The sequence below is a fragment of the Polyodon spathula genome, chromosome 16 (genome assembly GCF_017654505.1).
Source record: "Polyodon spathula isolate WHYD16114869_AA chromosome 16, ASM1765450v1, whole genome shotgun sequence".
NCBI classification, from domain to species: Eukaryota; Metazoa; Chordata; class Actinopteri; order Acipenseriformes; family Polyodontidae; genus Polyodon; species Polyodon spathula.
The window spans coordinates 32,664,701-32,681,980 of record NC_054549.1 but is presented as its reverse complement, the minus strand read 5'-3'; the positions used below and the strand labels follow the sequence as shown (position 1 = coordinate 32,681,980).

General features: G+C 36.1%; 1 protein-coding gene and 1 long non-coding RNA gene across 2 annotated transcripts in view; one reads left to right on the top strand and one right to left on the bottom strand.

Moving 5' to 3' along the window:
- Positions 1-17,280, top strand: part of LOC121329343 — a 76,799-nt gene that overhangs the window by 46,721 nt on the left and 12,798 nt on the right. The window lies entirely within an intron of this gene.
- LOC121329342 (membrane-associated guanylate kinase, WW and PDZ domain-containing protein 1-like) overlaps positions 7,443-17,280 on the bottom strand; it is a 140,763-nt gene continuing 130,925 nt past the window's right edge. Inside the window, exons 18-23 of the mRNA XM_041274900.1 lie at positions 15,914-16,117; positions 13,521-13,614; positions 13,278-13,353; positions 12,563-12,706; positions 11,502-11,640; positions 7,443-8,683 (exon numbers count right to left, since the gene is read on the bottom strand). Coding sequence (XP_041130834.1) covers positions 7,863-8,683; positions 11,502-11,640; positions 12,563-12,706; positions 13,278-13,353; positions 13,521-13,614; positions 15,914-16,117 — 1,478 coding nt within the window. The 3' untranslated portion in view covers positions 7,443-7,862. The remainder of the gene's footprint in view (positions 8,684-11,501; positions 11,641-12,562; positions 12,707-13,277; positions 13,354-13,520; positions 13,615-15,913; positions 16,118-17,280) is intronic.

Genomic DNA, 17,280 nt, shown 5'->3' with positions numbered 1-17,280 from the left:
CTTACATGTCCACATTTGGGCTCTAATTAATTTCCTATGCAACTTTAACTAATTTTTAAGAAGGACTTTTGTTTCATGCACGAAATATTGAAAACAGCTGGGGGAAAAAGTAGTTTTGGACACATAATGAATATATTTTTCATTGATTTTTTTTTTTTTATTGTTTTATATGGGAAAAATGGCATCCTCATATTAAGTCGTTATACTTTTGCATCTTCCATATGTCCCAATATAAAGGCTAGAAGAGGGTTTTATTTGTATCCATCCCCATATTTGGTCGCATTCTGTGAAAGGCAAATTCAAGCTGATTTATGTGATATGCACCAGTACTGTTTCAGAATGGAGTATATGTCTTACTATCAATCAGATAAAAAACAATTGAGTATGTGGTGCATAAATACCCCAGACAGTATCAGAACTGCACTAAATTGATGTCTCAACCTACTGTAACTACCTTTAGACCAGAACAATGTCAGAACAATGTCATTTTTCAGTGTCTGGTGTTCCGCAGTGTATAACAGTGTGCAATATAGTTATTCCCTGAAGTACAGCAACCTTTATTATGCATTTTATTCATAGATTTGGCTAGTGGTTAAACCAGCAAGGTAAAACCAGTGTTGATGTTATTATGTGTGGGTGTGTGTGTGTGTGTTTTAATTCAAATAGAGATTTTCATGAAAATTGAATGCATTTTATAAATTCAAGGCTGTGAAGCAGAATTCTAAATGTGATAGATGAAAGATATCAGTGATGCCTGCTATACGCAAGCAGCTGCATTGTGCTCACAGAGGGAAAGAGAAGATAATGCCACTGCTACTAAATCCTTTATTTTAGACAGGTAGGACAGCAGGGGCCCATTTGCATTAGATTAGAGACAATAAATTGTGTGTTACAAATTCCTGAAAATCTGCCTTTACCCCACCCCCCTTTTACAGTACAAGTGAAAATGGAATTACTATCTAATTAAAACCATAATTATGTGTCTATACATGTATGACATTGTTTCCTCATTTTATTCTGCTGACTCAAGTGTGCTTTTATTTTCTTACAGGCATATCAAACGTCAAATACAGTAAACCTCCAATGTCAAAACTGCTATAGTCATAAACAACTTATCAAAGACACATCATGTTTTATGTTTCCATGACAACTAAAGAATGCACATTATGGTCAGTCAGCCCCCTAACCATTAGCAATATTATTGATGTCATGATTATGTGGGCTTTTTTTTTTTTTTAATGAAAGGTCTTGAGCTGGTACAAATTGTACTAGACTAGATAAAGCCTGTAAACTCTCCTCTCAATCATATCCTAAAAGTGTTGCTGTTGATATATTAGTCAATTACAGATCTACATACTGCCTGATTTCCAACAACACATAAATGTTGTCAGTACATTATAATGCAACATGACATTAAATGACACTTTATCAACTTTTCTCTTTATTACTGCCCATTACTATTGTAATAAAACACAATCCCTTTAAAAATCCTAAAACTAGACTACCATGTATTTGCAATGTGATTATAGAAACAAGTATATCTGTCTGTAGCCCCTTGTACATAACTAGCTAGTTTGTTAAACAAATCCCAATATAGTATATGTATTAAGATCCTCCAAATGGTAAGGTCCCTTTGTACTGTTAGGAAATAGAACATTGACTTAGATTATGTTGTTAACAAACGTCACAATTGGACAATAGGTTCTAAATCTCTCTAAAACATTCAACTTTGTATGAAACCTGCTGGTTATATTTTTTCTGTAATAGTTCTGAAACTTCCTCAGCATTTATTTATTTTTCATATAAATCCATCTAAATGATCTAAATCAGAGGTCTGATGAATCTGAGTTAATCAAAAGGGCTAGATTCATTTGTATCTGGGCATTCGTTTTTTGAGAATGCATGTTTACTCTGGAGGACAGTATACTTAAGCCCCTTTCACACTGGCACTCCTACCCAGGTCCGGCTAACTTGGTCTCAATCCCTCGCAGTGTGAAACCACGTACCTGGGTCGGGCCTGGATTAACCCAGTGTGCCAGTGTGAAAGGGGCTTTAGTGTGGGAAATAAGATTGAAGAGTCGCCTGATTATCAGTAACAAACTGTTCCAAATAATCTGTTTAAATGCCCACTTGCAGTTTCCATTGCTTACATTAACATCTAAAGAGGATTTTCAGCTTTGCAAATGGTAAACCACAGGCCTCAGCTCAATGTGACTGCTCAGCCATTTCTGCTTTGTGTTCGATTCTCACATTGCTTAGGGAGTGCAGCGCCTCCTGAACGCTTGTGGGAGTACTGCCTTCAAATCAACAGTGAGTGACTCACTTGTACAAAACAGAATAAAAAAAACACTGCTCACTGTGAGTCTATCAATCCATTGCAGTCCAAGTCCTTGCTCCACAATTACCACTTTCCCAACATAATCCAGGAGCTCTAGTAATGAGAGCCGGGAGTTGTTAATCACTAAAACTAGTCCTTCTGGGATCAAATTAAATCAACACGTATGCGGCCACAGTTGTTATATTTTATATTGGCAATGGCACCTTCATAAATTAGATGCAGGAATCACTGGCCTAAACTAACCAGGTGCATCAGAAAAAAATAAAAAAAAAATAAAACCTTTTTAGTGTTATTTACATTCAAATCAACTATTTCCTACCTCTTCACCACACAAAACAACATACATCTTGAATCTCAATTCCAAAACATATTTAATAGGACTCGCCTTCCCTGTTAAGATCCAGCTTTAATGTTGCCCAACTTACTCTATTTGATGCGAGATTTGCACTAATGAATCAATTTGTTTCAGCTGCAATCAGTGTAGCTTTTTCTAATACTCTGCAATGACTAATTCCAAGCTAAGTGGGATCAGTGAGCATCAGTCTCCGAATCAGCCACCCAGCTTCCGTCCTGCTCAGTTGTTCACAAAGACCCACCGGCTGCTTCTGTGCTTGTACACTGCCTGCAGGGGTTGTTTGCTTGCTTTCCTCTGGAATTGGGGCAGCTGTGTTAAAGCAAGAGAATTCATCATTGTCCTCCATATCGGGTACTGTAATTGGTTTCTGGTTTCGATCTTAGTTTAAGGCTCCATTAATCATGTTATCAAACTGATGTGTGGCGAGATACATTCCAGGCATTATGTTCCATTTTTTGGACTTGAAATAGTTGATTTATACAGCTGAAGAGTAGAAGTGGGTGGTAATGTACCTTGCATAGACATACAATAGAAACTATTACAATTATCTGGCAAATGTTTTGACTTGAAATCTTTCAATTCATATGGTATAATGTGTTTCTTATGCGTTTTGGTGTTGATAGGCAACATCTCAATTCAAATGTTTAGCATGCAGTAATGGTCTATACAGGTGTCATTAGGTCAATTTCTGTATCATTATGTGTTTTCAAGGTACGTCAGCATTGCACAAGAGAAAAACAGTAAAGCTGGCTACCTGTCTTTTCATTCTTTTTTTGGTACAATGCCTCTGTCCCCCATTGGTTCATGACATAATTTACCTCATGCAACATAACATATCTCACTGCTACTCATTTCTTTATTTTTCCTTTGGATATTATATACATTGTGTGTGTATATACACTTGACACATTTCTCACTTCACAAATATATCGGTTCTATTACTTTTTAAGAATGTTTTATGAAGTAATTTCTAGGTGCAGAATTGGCCACAACGGGTGCATTTTGATTATAAAATGTACAACAGCCAAAAAAAAAAAAAAAAAAAAAAGTGTTCCATTTTAATTTAAATAATTCAGTTTGACATTAGTTGACAAAACTTCATCTTACAGCTACTAGTGGTGCAGGCTACAACTGGTTGTGGTAGAGTGGTTGAGTGAAGAATGTTCCAGTTGAGTACTCTGTATTGTTTACGGTGCTCTCAATTCTATTCCAGTAAGAGAATGATGAGGCTTATTTTTTGTTGGGAAAAGGCCTATTTCACAGAACTAGGTTAGTATTTATTATACTTACTTTATTAGGACAAGACACATTTTTCCTCAGTTGTCATTTATTTGTACTCCCAAAGCTGGTTCTTCAATTATAAAGAAAAGTACACATTACCTACCGAGAAGAAAAATACCTCCCTCCACAGCCCTAACAAGATGAAGCAACCTTAGAAGACAGACAGGTCTGTTAATAAAATGCTTTAGTCTACTGAATTTACCATCATATTACCAATTTATGAACTAATTAAAAAGGTCAATTAAACAGATGTACAGAAAAATCATATTACCAACTCCAAGTTTAATTGAAATTAAATTACATTTGTTTAAAAGGCAAGATATTATTCTGGGGACATTTTGAAATGAGATCTGGTTCTATACATTTATTTATTAGTTTGTAAATCAGTTATTATATATTAACTGTTGAAGTGTTATTAAGATAATAACAGGTCCAAGAAATGAAATTAAAAAATTTACAAATTACTACATTTGAAAGCACTGTTACCAGCACAGTGAAAGTAACTGTGCAGCTCACAGGACATAATTACACGGAAAACAACGCCACTGCACAGCAATACACATATCACATCTAGCTGATGACAAGTGAAGACATCAGGTGATTATGGTAAATGAAATGTAATTGAGTTCGATCTTTCTGCTGATTTTCTTTACTGCTTGTGAGTAGATACCCGCTATGGTTCATCCACTGACAGGCAACGAGGAGCATTTCAATACCCCCTCAGAAACGTTATGTTTAATGTTGTATCTGTGTTGATATCACCTATACAGGGATTACTTTGATTGTTTTCTGGGAGTATTCGGAAGCATCAGTGCTTTTGAGTTTACAATTCACCCCCTAATGCTTTAAAAAAGGTGGGAAATGATTCTCAGATGTTCTAGCAATGTTTAGAAAAAAGGCTGCACATATTGAAAGTTACCTTTACACATATTCCCCATAAAAAAAAATAAAATGTTTTACCTGTGTTACTGAACTGAAAAAAAACAAACGGGGAGTATTTTTTAAATCTGCGTCGCTGACGTGACCATCTGCTGCCTCACCTTTTGGCTGGCTTTGCATAAGTTCATATGTGTTAGACGGTGCCAGTCTTTCTAATAGAGATTGCTGTGCAGCAAAGGTAAAATAAATTGAAGAGAAAAACTACTGTATACAGAACCAAACTTTTTGCCAAGGATGTTGGACTATCATGTTTATGTTTCTCAACATACAGTATCTACACAAAAACTGACTCCTGGACATTTTATATGGAGCCACATAGGTCCTTCATCATTATAAACGGAACTACATGAAACCAAAGGGTTCCAAATAGGTGATGCTTCAAATATGGAACCCCTATTAACAGTTCCAAATACGAAGAATCCAATATTGAATCCTTAACTAGGATTATGTTAGATCAAGTGGCTCCAAACAAAACCCTCTGTTCCCCTCGTTATAGTTTATGATGTAGATTTCTTACCAAGTCCTAGAAGAGTGAGTGAATCTGTAGTATATTTTACATTGCAGGACATTTTACTAGCCTACTCTGAAGAGAATTATTTAAAAAAAAAAAAAAAAAAAAAAAAGTTGGTATGAAGGTCATAACAAAGACTTTGTTTTCTGATTCATTCTTTATACATCTCTTTCAACGTGACACGTGTATTTGTATGGAAAACTTTATTTGATAATAAAAATAGCATTCACAGACTTCTTTTCATAGCTACATATACATTGTGATTTTTTAAAGGAAAGAAGCTTGCACTGGGTAAGTCCACATCTATTTGTACTTGACAAATGTTATGTATAGCCTTCTGGGTCAAATAAAGCTATGAACAATGTAGTATTTATATATGCATAGTGTTTTATAAAAAGATTGGCCCATATACTGCTTTTTTATCAACACAGAAGATAGCATTATGTCAACAGCACATCGCAAGAAATAATGCTTAGAAAACATAGACTGCATACAAGTGCTTATATTACACAGGCAGGCCCCACCATCACGAACAAAAATCAAACCAACAAAATCATCAGATTTACTTGTATAGTCTTCCTTTTTAAAACTGCTTTACAAACCTGATTCAGTATACATTAAAATATTTCCCCATGAATCATTTGTTCCATTTCAGAAATATAAACACTTCTCACATTCCATTGCAGCTAAACTGTATCATAAATTCTCTTTTATACAAGAAAAAAGGCAACATTTGTCATTGTGTGTGTGTGTGTGTGTGTGTGTGTGTGTGTCACTCCCCCCTCCTGAACAGACTCTATTCATTACATAATAAAATTCTGTACACATGATGGTTGGCCATTAAACTTTGTTACAGTACCATGGCAACAACAGTGCTAAAACCTGCAATGCTTTTGTTGTGCGAGTGTTTTTTTTTGCATGGAAAAACGTGAAACATTACACATATACACACTAATGTACTGTAAGCAGCAATTTCGTGTAGTGGTCCAAAAGTTATGGCTAACATCATGGCTCAGCGAGGCAGTTAGCTATCAATTTCACAATCTGTACCACAGCAGACGTTAATCATAGAAAACCAAGAATGCAGTTTGGTATTTAAACTGTGTGCTCGACTGTCATTTACTGTACAGTTGTATCTAGGCATTACATCCAGAGGGCCTTTTCTATATTATATATATATATATATATATATATATATATATATATATATATATATATATATATATATATATATATATATATCTTCAATTGTTCTTGACAGGAACGTTATTTATCACCTTGCTTCAGTGCACTCAATTCATTAACTTAAAATCTGGAAAATCAGCTTTAATTTATTTTGTCACGAAAAACAAAAAAAGTACTTCATTAGTTTTAACTTTTTGTAGGCTCAGCAGAAGGCAATATTATTCGCAAGGGAAATCTCAACACCCTCACAATACAGGCTTACCACTGCTATCATACATAAATAACAGACCATTTCTTTCAATGACCAGGCTCAAGTATGAAATTAGCTTTTTACAATACATTTGATCTAATATTAGTTCTCAGTTGTCTTTTGTTATTCATGCATTTCATTGCTGGAAGGTTGAGAGGTATGGCTCCTATTATACCTTTGCAGCAGTTTCCAGCAGTATTTAGTAAATACAGCAATGGTCAAGCCATGTTTGCCAATGTGATAGTGAAACGCCATTGTCTCTCTAGCGAAATTTAAAATGTGCTAATTTCAGTGCTGAATTTCTATAAATATACTTCACACAATTCTTTTTAGAGGTTTAATTTGATATATTATTTTGTTTTTTCTAATAATATTTTCTTTTAAATCATTTCATAATTTCTTTCTTTAAAATCATAATTTCCGAATGTACATACACTGCAAACTGTGTTAAAAAGCTATACAAAGTGAAACAGGTTTGTGCTATAATCTGGTAATATCTAAAAAAATAACAGTACTGTTACAAAAAAAAAAAAAAAAAAAAAAAAAAAAAACAACCTTTCAACTAAATGATGTGTGTGTGAGTGTGTGTATATATATATATATATATATATATATATATATATATATATATATATATATATATATAAAGACCACATCAGTGATCAGAAGTAGTCTGGTGCATGTAGGGGTTCTCTAAAAATAAAGTAAGCATAACAGCTCGAAAAACAGTTTTGTCAAACAAAAACCCTTATCAATACAGTATGTTAGGCACATTTTACTTTTTGTTTGTTTTGTTTGTCTATAAAATTCAGATGAAGGCATTTCTGAAAAAATGCACCTTTAAGATAGTTCATTAGCTGTAAAGGTTGGTAGTTCCTGGATGTCTGGAAACACAAAAACACAAATCAAAAGTATGGATTTCTTCCAAAGTTCAGGCTCCACTTCATCCAAGGACGATGGACTGGTCCTGAGCAAAGAAATGCAGCTCAGCCTAGATTCTATATCAGATGCTGAGATCATTGTGGTTCTCTTTGTAGGGTCGTCGTTTGGGTTCTGGGGGTTGTCTGGAGCCTCTGTTTGAACTAGACTGTATAGTGTTTCCCTCTTGGATTTGCTGCCAGAACTTATCTCTGTACATTCTGTCAGGCGACTTGTCTCTCCTCCTCTCTGGAGAGCTCTCTCGTCTTCTGTCGGTTGACTTTGCCCTTGTCCGTTCAGGAGAGTAGTTCTTTTTCCTTTCAGGAGACCTTCTTGTATCCTCGTGTCTGTCAAGGGACCTCCTTCGGCGGGGTGGAGAACTATCCTCCCGTCTCCTCACAGGGGACCTCGCCCTCCTCCTTTCTTGCCCCCTGTCCCAGGCATCGTCAGCATTCCCGGCTCCACTATGTCTCTTCTTGGGAGACCGATGGTTACTGTGGTGCAGACCGTTTTCCTCCTTCATTCTTTGTTGGTTGTCTACCTTCTTTAATGATTGCAGGTCCATCTTCTTCAGTAGCTGCTGTCCCAACTTTACGACTGGGTTCTCTGTGACCTTCTTTTCTGGTTCCTGTGTCCTCCTCTGCTCTGGTGACCTGTGTCTCCTATTTGAAAGGCTGTTGTAGTTTCCATGCCCATTCCACGTGTGGTGCTCATTAGAGAGTCTGCTGTGCTCCCTGTTGCCTCTAGACTCTCTTGTTCTCTTGTCCCCATGTTGTAATGATTTGTGAAGTTCTGGTGGGTAATTGGACTCCGATAATGGGTGTAATCGACTGTCTGATGGCATGGTTCTCATTTCCGGAAGATTTTGTGAACCGGAGGTGGGAGTGTTCCTGTCATTGCTGGGGTCTGCAACATATATAAAAGGTAAGAGGTTTTGGTACAACTTACGTTTGGACATCATGAACAATATTTAGTCAGACTGCAATACTTACTACAAAGCAAAATAGCTGTTAACATTATTAAAAGCGAGTTCCCAGGTTAACTGCAGGTTAATATTTTTATATTATTTTTAACACTATATTAAACAGCAAAAGATTAGTGTTTATGAGCCAGAAGCATAAGCTGACAAGAGCGGTGCAGCACATCCAGAGCTGCTGTAAAAAAAAAACTGAAAAACCAATTCCCACTGTATATTTAACTGCTTTTAATAGCTTTGCTCATTTTTTAATTGACTTAAGTTAATTTTTAATATAAGTTGGTATCAGAAATGTTGTGTACAGTTTTCAACGTGGTCAAGTATAAACTGTAAAATAAACCAAGGAATCTCTTTTTACTATGAAAAGTATTACAAGCTGGTCAACTTTTTGTATGAACAATGTGATAATGCAATGCGAGTACATTAAATTGATTGTGTATCTGGTACAACGTTCAATGCTAAAATATATATTTTAATACTTAATTACATAGTTTTGATTCACTAATTTTGTCATATTACAACTGCACTGATATTTTGGGTAATGGTACCATTTAAAAAAAAAAAACTTGATTATCTCACAGATGACAGACAAACATGATTATTTCTACATATTCCGATTGAGTCATCTTTTGAGAAATTGTGATCAGTTTTTTAAACAACTGCCTGCTGTACGTGAATCAATACCATTTTTTTTAAATCAGACAATTTAGACTCCAATAGTAATGCAATGCTTATTTACTCTTTACATAATAATGTATTCTATTGACTTTCCAATTAAGTAACATGCAACACCCCTGAACGGCTGTGGGATGGATGTTAATGAAAATAATAACGCATTTCATAGAGTTGTGGTTTTATGCCATCTGTATTGAATTTATTTTCTTTTGTTGAAGCTGGTTTGTCCTCCATTTGTTGAAAGGGGGAGTAGGGATGTTTAAGCTGACAAAACAGCAGAAGGAAAACAAAGGGAGTATAGAAATATTAATGAAACATGTAAGAAAGAACAAAGGAACAAAAGGAAAACCACTTCACATGTGGAAAGTGTAGACATTCCCACAAATGAAATGCAAGGAGTAACACATGAATCTATTCATCAGACAGTGCCCAGGCTGCAGTTACACGCTGGTGTGTGTATGTGATGAATGGATTCAAAAGGCAAGAAGCACAGCACAGGTGAAGTGTGAATCAGTCCACACCACAGAGATACCTAGAGGGTACTGATTTCATCTACAAACCGTAGTTTGATTATGGCCCATAAGGTAGAAACAAGGTTCCCCAAGCTTGTCATTTCTCATACATGCAGCGAGATGGGGAGGAATCATCGCTGAAGGAAGATGGAAGAACCCAGCATCAAAGAAAGTAGAGAGAGAGAAAAAAACAGAAAAAGGAAGAGAAAAGCAGAAGGTTTAGATCCTCTGAATAGCAAGAAGACAGAAGTTTTTTTTTTAAATCATGGATAAAAATGTTTATTTTTATTTTTTTTAAAAGCGCAAGATTGCCCAGACAACACTCAATTGTCTGAACAATCAGCAGTAACAGAGTCATCACAGAGCTCATCGGACTCCACAAGAGTGAAGGCACTCTCCCAGCAGTCAACAAAAAATAAGACCGAGGATGCACACACAAAACTGTATAAACAATCTACATTTAAACCACACATTATAATATGAAAAAAAGTACATGTTATAAAAACATACAACCTCCCAAAGATGTTATATGATGAAAAACAAACACACTGATAACCTTCAGTAAATGGACACTTCAGACTAATCACAAATACCAGTTAAAACACAATGTGAATGCATTAAAACGGCAATGACTTAAAAAGTAACTAGGACAGCAGGCCAATTAAGGTACACAAACTTTTTTTTTTTTTTTTTAATGATCCAATATAAAATATTCTGAAGGGAGATTCATGAAAGATGTATTAATAATTAAAATAAATAAAACATACATAAATAAATAAATAATCCAAGAGCCAAGCCTGGAATGCCTGTGAGCTAAAATTCTCAATACAAAAATTATAACAGTAACATAAAAAATAAAATAAACTGAACAACAAATAATGTCTGGAGTTGTATTTGGGTTTACTCGAACTTCAAGTTTTGCAGTTCTAAACAAAATCTTTCCATGGGTCGAAGATTTCTTATTGCTACATGGCAGAAGGGCAGAAATACAGTATTGTGATTTTCCATTGAAAGGGAACAGGAGTATAAGGGTATTTCATTCTTTATATTAACACATTAAGGGTTTCTAAATGCAGTAGGTTTCACCAATAAATACAATATTTATAAAAAAAAAACTACGTTCGGTGTATTAATGATCTACATAAAAAGCATTTTCAAGTATACACAGTCAAGTGAAAATGCAACAAACATTTCATAATCTTGAAGATGTACTTGACATCTGAGTAGGAAAAAAACAAAATATATATGAACTGAAGCTTACAGAACATATTCCAAGTATATTTCTGAACTTCTTACAGTTGGTATGTGGCACAAACAAATACCACAAATACCGCAAATGCCTCAAGCATGTTTAAAATGAGGAGATTCCCAATTCGTCTATCGATCTCCCTTATACTATACCCCATCCCAAGGAAGCAAGCATAAGACAAGATGTGTGAAAGAATCAGTACTAAGCAGAGCCCAAAGAGGAACCACAAGAATTCCCAATTCAGATCCAGACACCCATTATTTCACGGTGTGATGGCAGGGGGGAAAGGAATGTTTTCACAGATTGACCCACCATATTCTGGAACAGAACCATCTCCACGTTTCAGAAGCATGTGGACTCTGCGGCCCCCATTTTTAATGAGTTCTATTGCGCGAGCGTGCTTCATGGTTTTTGTGCTTTCGCCATTGATCTCCAGAATCTCATCGCCAACCTGACCCGCAAAGACAAAAAACAACACAGGGTTTTGTTTTTTCACGAAGGAAAAATGTCAGATATTTAGTATACAGGTTTTCAAGTTAGATTTTATTTAAATTATGCTTTTAGCTGGATTTTTGCACATAACATTTAATGGCCAAATATTGCAACGACAGACAAATATGCATGCAAATCTGAACGGCATTTCTTTCTAGTTCAAATCAAAGTCATTTTTATTCATTAAGGATAACAAACTGGAGGCTGACACCTGTCATTTATATCAGGCGACTTCAAAACATACCAATTAAGAAATCTAATAGGAATGAACCTCAAAAATGTAGTAAAGAGGAAGACATTTAAAAGGTATATGTATACTGAAGTTAGTTAAAATATTCTATGCAGATCAGTAAATGTACTTGCAAAAGGACAAATAAAAAGCTGCATTTCCCTTAGTGTGAAATATTTGTGTGTTTACCTCAAATGTTTTAGTATTTTTTCAAAACTGACACGGAATCAAATTAACACTGTACATGCATTTGCAGGACTTACGTTTCCATTGTCTTTAATGTAGCTAAATAGTACAAACTAAAATCAATGGGAACATTGCAGAACATTTCTTAGTACAAATGGTTCCTTCGTTCTGTTTAGAACAAATCCTGAAATAAACACTGCACTTACGAGCACAGAAAACAATTCATTCAACAGGACAAAAACAAGATTTATTTAATGGAAATAAATGAAAATATGCCAGATTTGGCCTTTTACAGTAATTCAGAGAAATGCATTTCTAATCAATTTACCCATTTAAAGCAATTAGCTGACAACTAATACTAGATTCCAGGCATTTGGTAAGGTACTTATTTTAATTCTGTTTTGACAGAATGTCAAGCATGAGCGAGCGTGTTGCCTGTAGAAAGCCGAGAGGTGGTGGTTCTTACCCTAATTTTCCCACAGCGCACAGCAGCGCCATCTTCAGCTAACCGAAGAACGTAGAGATCCATGTTGTATTCCCGGCCTCCTCGCAAACTGAATCCAAACCCTTTATTTCCCCTTTCCAGATCGACAGTGTAAAACTCTGGATCCTTTACAACCAACGTAAAAAAACCCAGAAAAAGATATTTTAACTTGTGATCCTCCAGTACTACACAAGGATGCAATACCAACATGCAGAGAATTAATGACTCCATTAACGTATTTAAAATCATTATAGTCCAAATAACAGCCGGTGAATAAAAACAATACAGGGATTTGAGAGACTTTATGGTACAAAAAATGTCTGATATCAAAAGATGGATACAATAACAGCTACAGGCGAGCAAATAGTATTAAGTAACAAAACTGCAAGTGCAAGGTTTCTGTCTACCAAGACTCTAGATTTTGTATAGAAAGATTAAGACCTTGGTGTGGAAAAGCTAGCGATGCTTTGTGCTGTAGATGCGAGTGGATGCTCTTTCTTCCAGCCGCACCAGTATGAAAGCGGTGCATGCTCCAGCATTCAGATTTTTGAGCATGAGAACCACAACCTTATTGTTCACATCATCTTCTTTGGCTGTGAGTATGAGGGCACTGACCTCTCAGAAATAAGCACAAGATGGAAACAGTGCGGATTGTCAGGAAGAAATATAAGACAGATGTGGGATAAACTAAAATTACCTGTGCTTGAGGTTGTGTTGTTGGTGGTGGGGCCTTAAATTCATACTGAGAATCCTGTTTTGCTTTTACATTGTTTCTAAAAAAAAATAAAAAAAAACAAAAAACAAAAAAACAGGTGAGTGCAAACAATAGTGGAACGGTTCCCAGACACAGCTGTTAATACAAAAGAAAAGCCATCGTGAAAAACTAGATCATTAAGAACAATCCAATATTTGCACTTGAAAAAGTTGAAATATCACTTACCTAGCCTCTGGTGCTGCCTGCTGCTGAGGGGTATGTGTGGTTGTTATGGTTGCAATCTTTTCTGCATTGGTCAATAAGGACGCATTAGAGGAATCTGGGTCGAAATTAGAGGATTAGAATCTTATGTCAAAGATGTTCAGATTGCAAACGCTCCTCAAACTGGGCCATTTCATTAAGCTGATTGCATGAACAGCAGTCATAAAACTGATTTCAACACATAGCTTCACAGGTCTTGTTTAGATAACAAGAGCTGACATTAACGACTGACTCTGTGGCAGTTTATTGCATCCTCCACTCTCTGTAAAGAAACACGGGCTGGAGCAATATGTCAAGCTTTTCACTGTTCATAAAACTGACACAGAAGTCCTGTGATCTCTAAAATAAAAGGATTGATTTTCTGTTAAGTGTGTGTGTGTGTGTGTGTGTGTGTGTGTGTGCGAGTGTGTGTGTGTGTGTGTGTGTGTGTGTGTGTGTGTGTGTGTGTGTGTGTGTGTGTGTGTGTGTGTGTGTGTGTGTGTGTGTGTGTGTGTGTGTGCGCGTGTGTGTGTGTGTGCGTGTGTGTGTGTGTGTGTGTGTGTGTGTGTGTGTGTGTGTGTGTGTGTGTGTGTGTGTGTGTGTGTGTGTGCGTGTGTGTGTGTGTGTGTGTGTGCGAGTGTGTGTGTGTGTGTGTGTGTGTGTGTGCGTGTGTGTGTGTGTGTGTGTGTGTGTGTGTGTGTGTGTGCGCGTGTTGTGTGTGTGTGTGTGTGTGTGTGCGCGAGTGTGTGTGTGTGCGTGTGTGTGTGTGTGTGTGTGTGTGCGCGAGTGTGTGTGTGTGTGTGTGTGTGTGTGTGTGCGCCAGTGTGTGTGTGTGTGTGTGTGTGTGTGTGCGAGTGTGTGTGTGTGTGTGTGTGTGTGTGTGTGTGTGTGTGTGTGTGTGTGTGTGTGTGTGTTGCTCTTGTGCAGTGGTCATTGGCATTTCAGTTGGTACTAAATTAGTTAATTGAATCTGCTACCGGTCAACTATCTAATTTAGGGCTTGATTTGAACAAGGGCGGTGACTGGATGGATCTTGAGTGCTACAGTTTGGAACTACTGCTCTAATGTGACACCCTTTGAGTATCATTGTTTATTATATTTTATTGTTTTAACACAAGAGAACAAAAAACTTAATGAGAGAGGCACCTTCAAAAAGAAACCTAAAGATCACCTTTAGGGGCCAGTTTAGTTTTGTTTTTGACTGTTTAATTCTGGTCTCATTGTATCTAAGTCTGTACAACATTATTCTCACTTTACCCGTTTCATTTAACCACATTAATGCAATGAGGCATAATAATAATAATAATAAAAAATCTTCCATCACACAAGAAAGTAATATAGCAGTGCTAGCAAAAAAACAAAATCAGTGATGGTTCCATGACTGATAAATTGAATTACTTAAGCCAGGAGCCCTCGTTATGTAAATTGGTTATATTTTAATGTAAATCTGATTTCTTCTCGAGTCACTATACATGTCAGCAAAATTCATTAATTCCTAATTTGGTTAGTGGACTTGCAGAGCAATATTCCTGAGTAAATGGACTGTTTTGCATATAGAGGAGAACCTAATGAAAAATACATCCTTCAAAATACACTGTACATATGGTTTTATGGAAAAGATATTCTAAATTATTGCACTGCTTTCTATATTCTACAGCATTAAAGGTAACTTTGTTTCCTTAATCTAGCTGCCATACTTTATTGAACAGACGGCTAAACACAAGTAATGCTTCATCTTAGTTTAAAAGGGTTTTTTTTTTTCAAATCTTAATTAAGCCACATTTGTTCCTCCCTGGAGGATTTTGTTTTAAAGCACTGCAATGGTTATCTAACTCTTAGAAGGCATGCAGATTTTACTGGCAGATAAACAACCGCTGCTTGCAATCAGCTGTAATGGGTAGGATTAACATTGGGAGCATGAATAAAACTTTAACAGCTATAGGAAACAGTTCAAGGAAAGTGGCCTCTAGTTCATCTATACAGTTAATTTCCCCTCATTCAGTGTGGTTTAAATCACCATTAAATTCATAGTTAAAGTCTGTAATAACAGAACAGAATTTGGTATTTGTGGTTAATTTCTATATTAGAAGAAGTCAGCATTATTTAATTAATCAAAAAAAAATGTAAGTCTTTGAAAGCTTTGTAGGGACCACTATCATAACAACTGAACCTGTTAAGTACTTTACTTAAATTACATGATGAAACATAGTGCTACTAAAATATGCATATATAGGGGAGCACTGGTTGAAAAATATCACAGTAACATTGGAGAGAATGTTGTCATGTTATAGCCTTCTGACACTATAAACTGTGATATAATGTGAGCTGTCACCCAGACATTTTATTTACTACTGCGACTCTGGTGGCATTTGACTTACCATCTCCTGGGATGATTCGTAGCGTGACAGTGTTTCCAGCTTCTTTGATTAAGTTGACGATGTCTGAGTGCGACTTATTGGTGATGGAGCAGCTGTTGACAGCCAGGATTCTGTCTCCCACCTTCAGCTTGCCGCAGCGGTCAGCGGGGCTCCCCTCAATTATCCGACCTATTTTATGAGGCATGGCCACACATGCATTTCCCGCTTTTGTATCATTTTGGTTTGTTTGAGTCATTGATTAATTTCATTGATTGATTGATTTTGGTAACAACAGGAAAGGGAAAAAAAGAAAAAGGAGAGGAAAGGGGAAACAGAAGGTTAAGGTTTAATTATCCGAGCCACCAAGCAAATCTCATACAGGACTGTCCCAAACTGCGATTTGCTAAAGCAATAACCTCAGTCACACCACACCAAGATACATTGTGCATGTATTCCTTCCAAATGCAGATCATTAAATGCTTCACAAGTAATCACCAAAGACAGTGAAAGGGAAGGCACAGGGCTGCCATGCAGTAACAGGGAATAAACAAGCACCGCACAGCTTAAGAGAGAGACTCCATGCAGGGCATTAGGAAGCTGCAGAACGCATCAAGTAATCACTTATAAACAATACATTATATTTACATAAAGAATATTTTCAAAAACATATAATATATGTATACTGCATGTGAGTATTGTAATGCGTTGACAATAATCAAGGGTACTTGTTCAACATGCAAGTTTATACAAGAAAAAATCATATTGAGGCAGTTAATTGTATATATGTGCTATGCTATTATTATGTTACTTAAAATGCTTTGTCGAATTGTACCTCTCTGTTAAGCACAGTTCCTTGGCTGCAGTAAATGTTTACTTGTGACTGCAACTAAAACTGCCTGTTAAAATATTATACTCCCATCTATTACACTGCACATGCTTATGAATACTGCACTGGAACATGTTGTCATATTTTACATACTCCACATTTAAACTGGTGTTCACATTTATTGCATCACCTTACAAGTTTCAGTTTTTTAATTTTATTTTTTTAACATGTTTTTCCATTTTAAATTAAGTTAAAATGCAACAACTATTACTTTGTTAAACATGAATTTATTTCAGTGCAATATAATACTTTTGATATTCACATTAAGCCAATGTTACAACAGAACAGTTACAAGTAACCTCTTATCCCTGGCCAGCTCTGTCCTGGAACTGAGGCAACTGAATGTGCCTGGATACTCCCAAGGCCCATATCACGATGCCCTATCCAAACTCTACTGTAGCTTTATCTTCCTGAAACGATCTTTGGAACAATTCAACTATATTGATTTTTTTTGTCTTTTATAAATTTAGTAGTTGGCAATTGATTTTACCCTCAGATATTT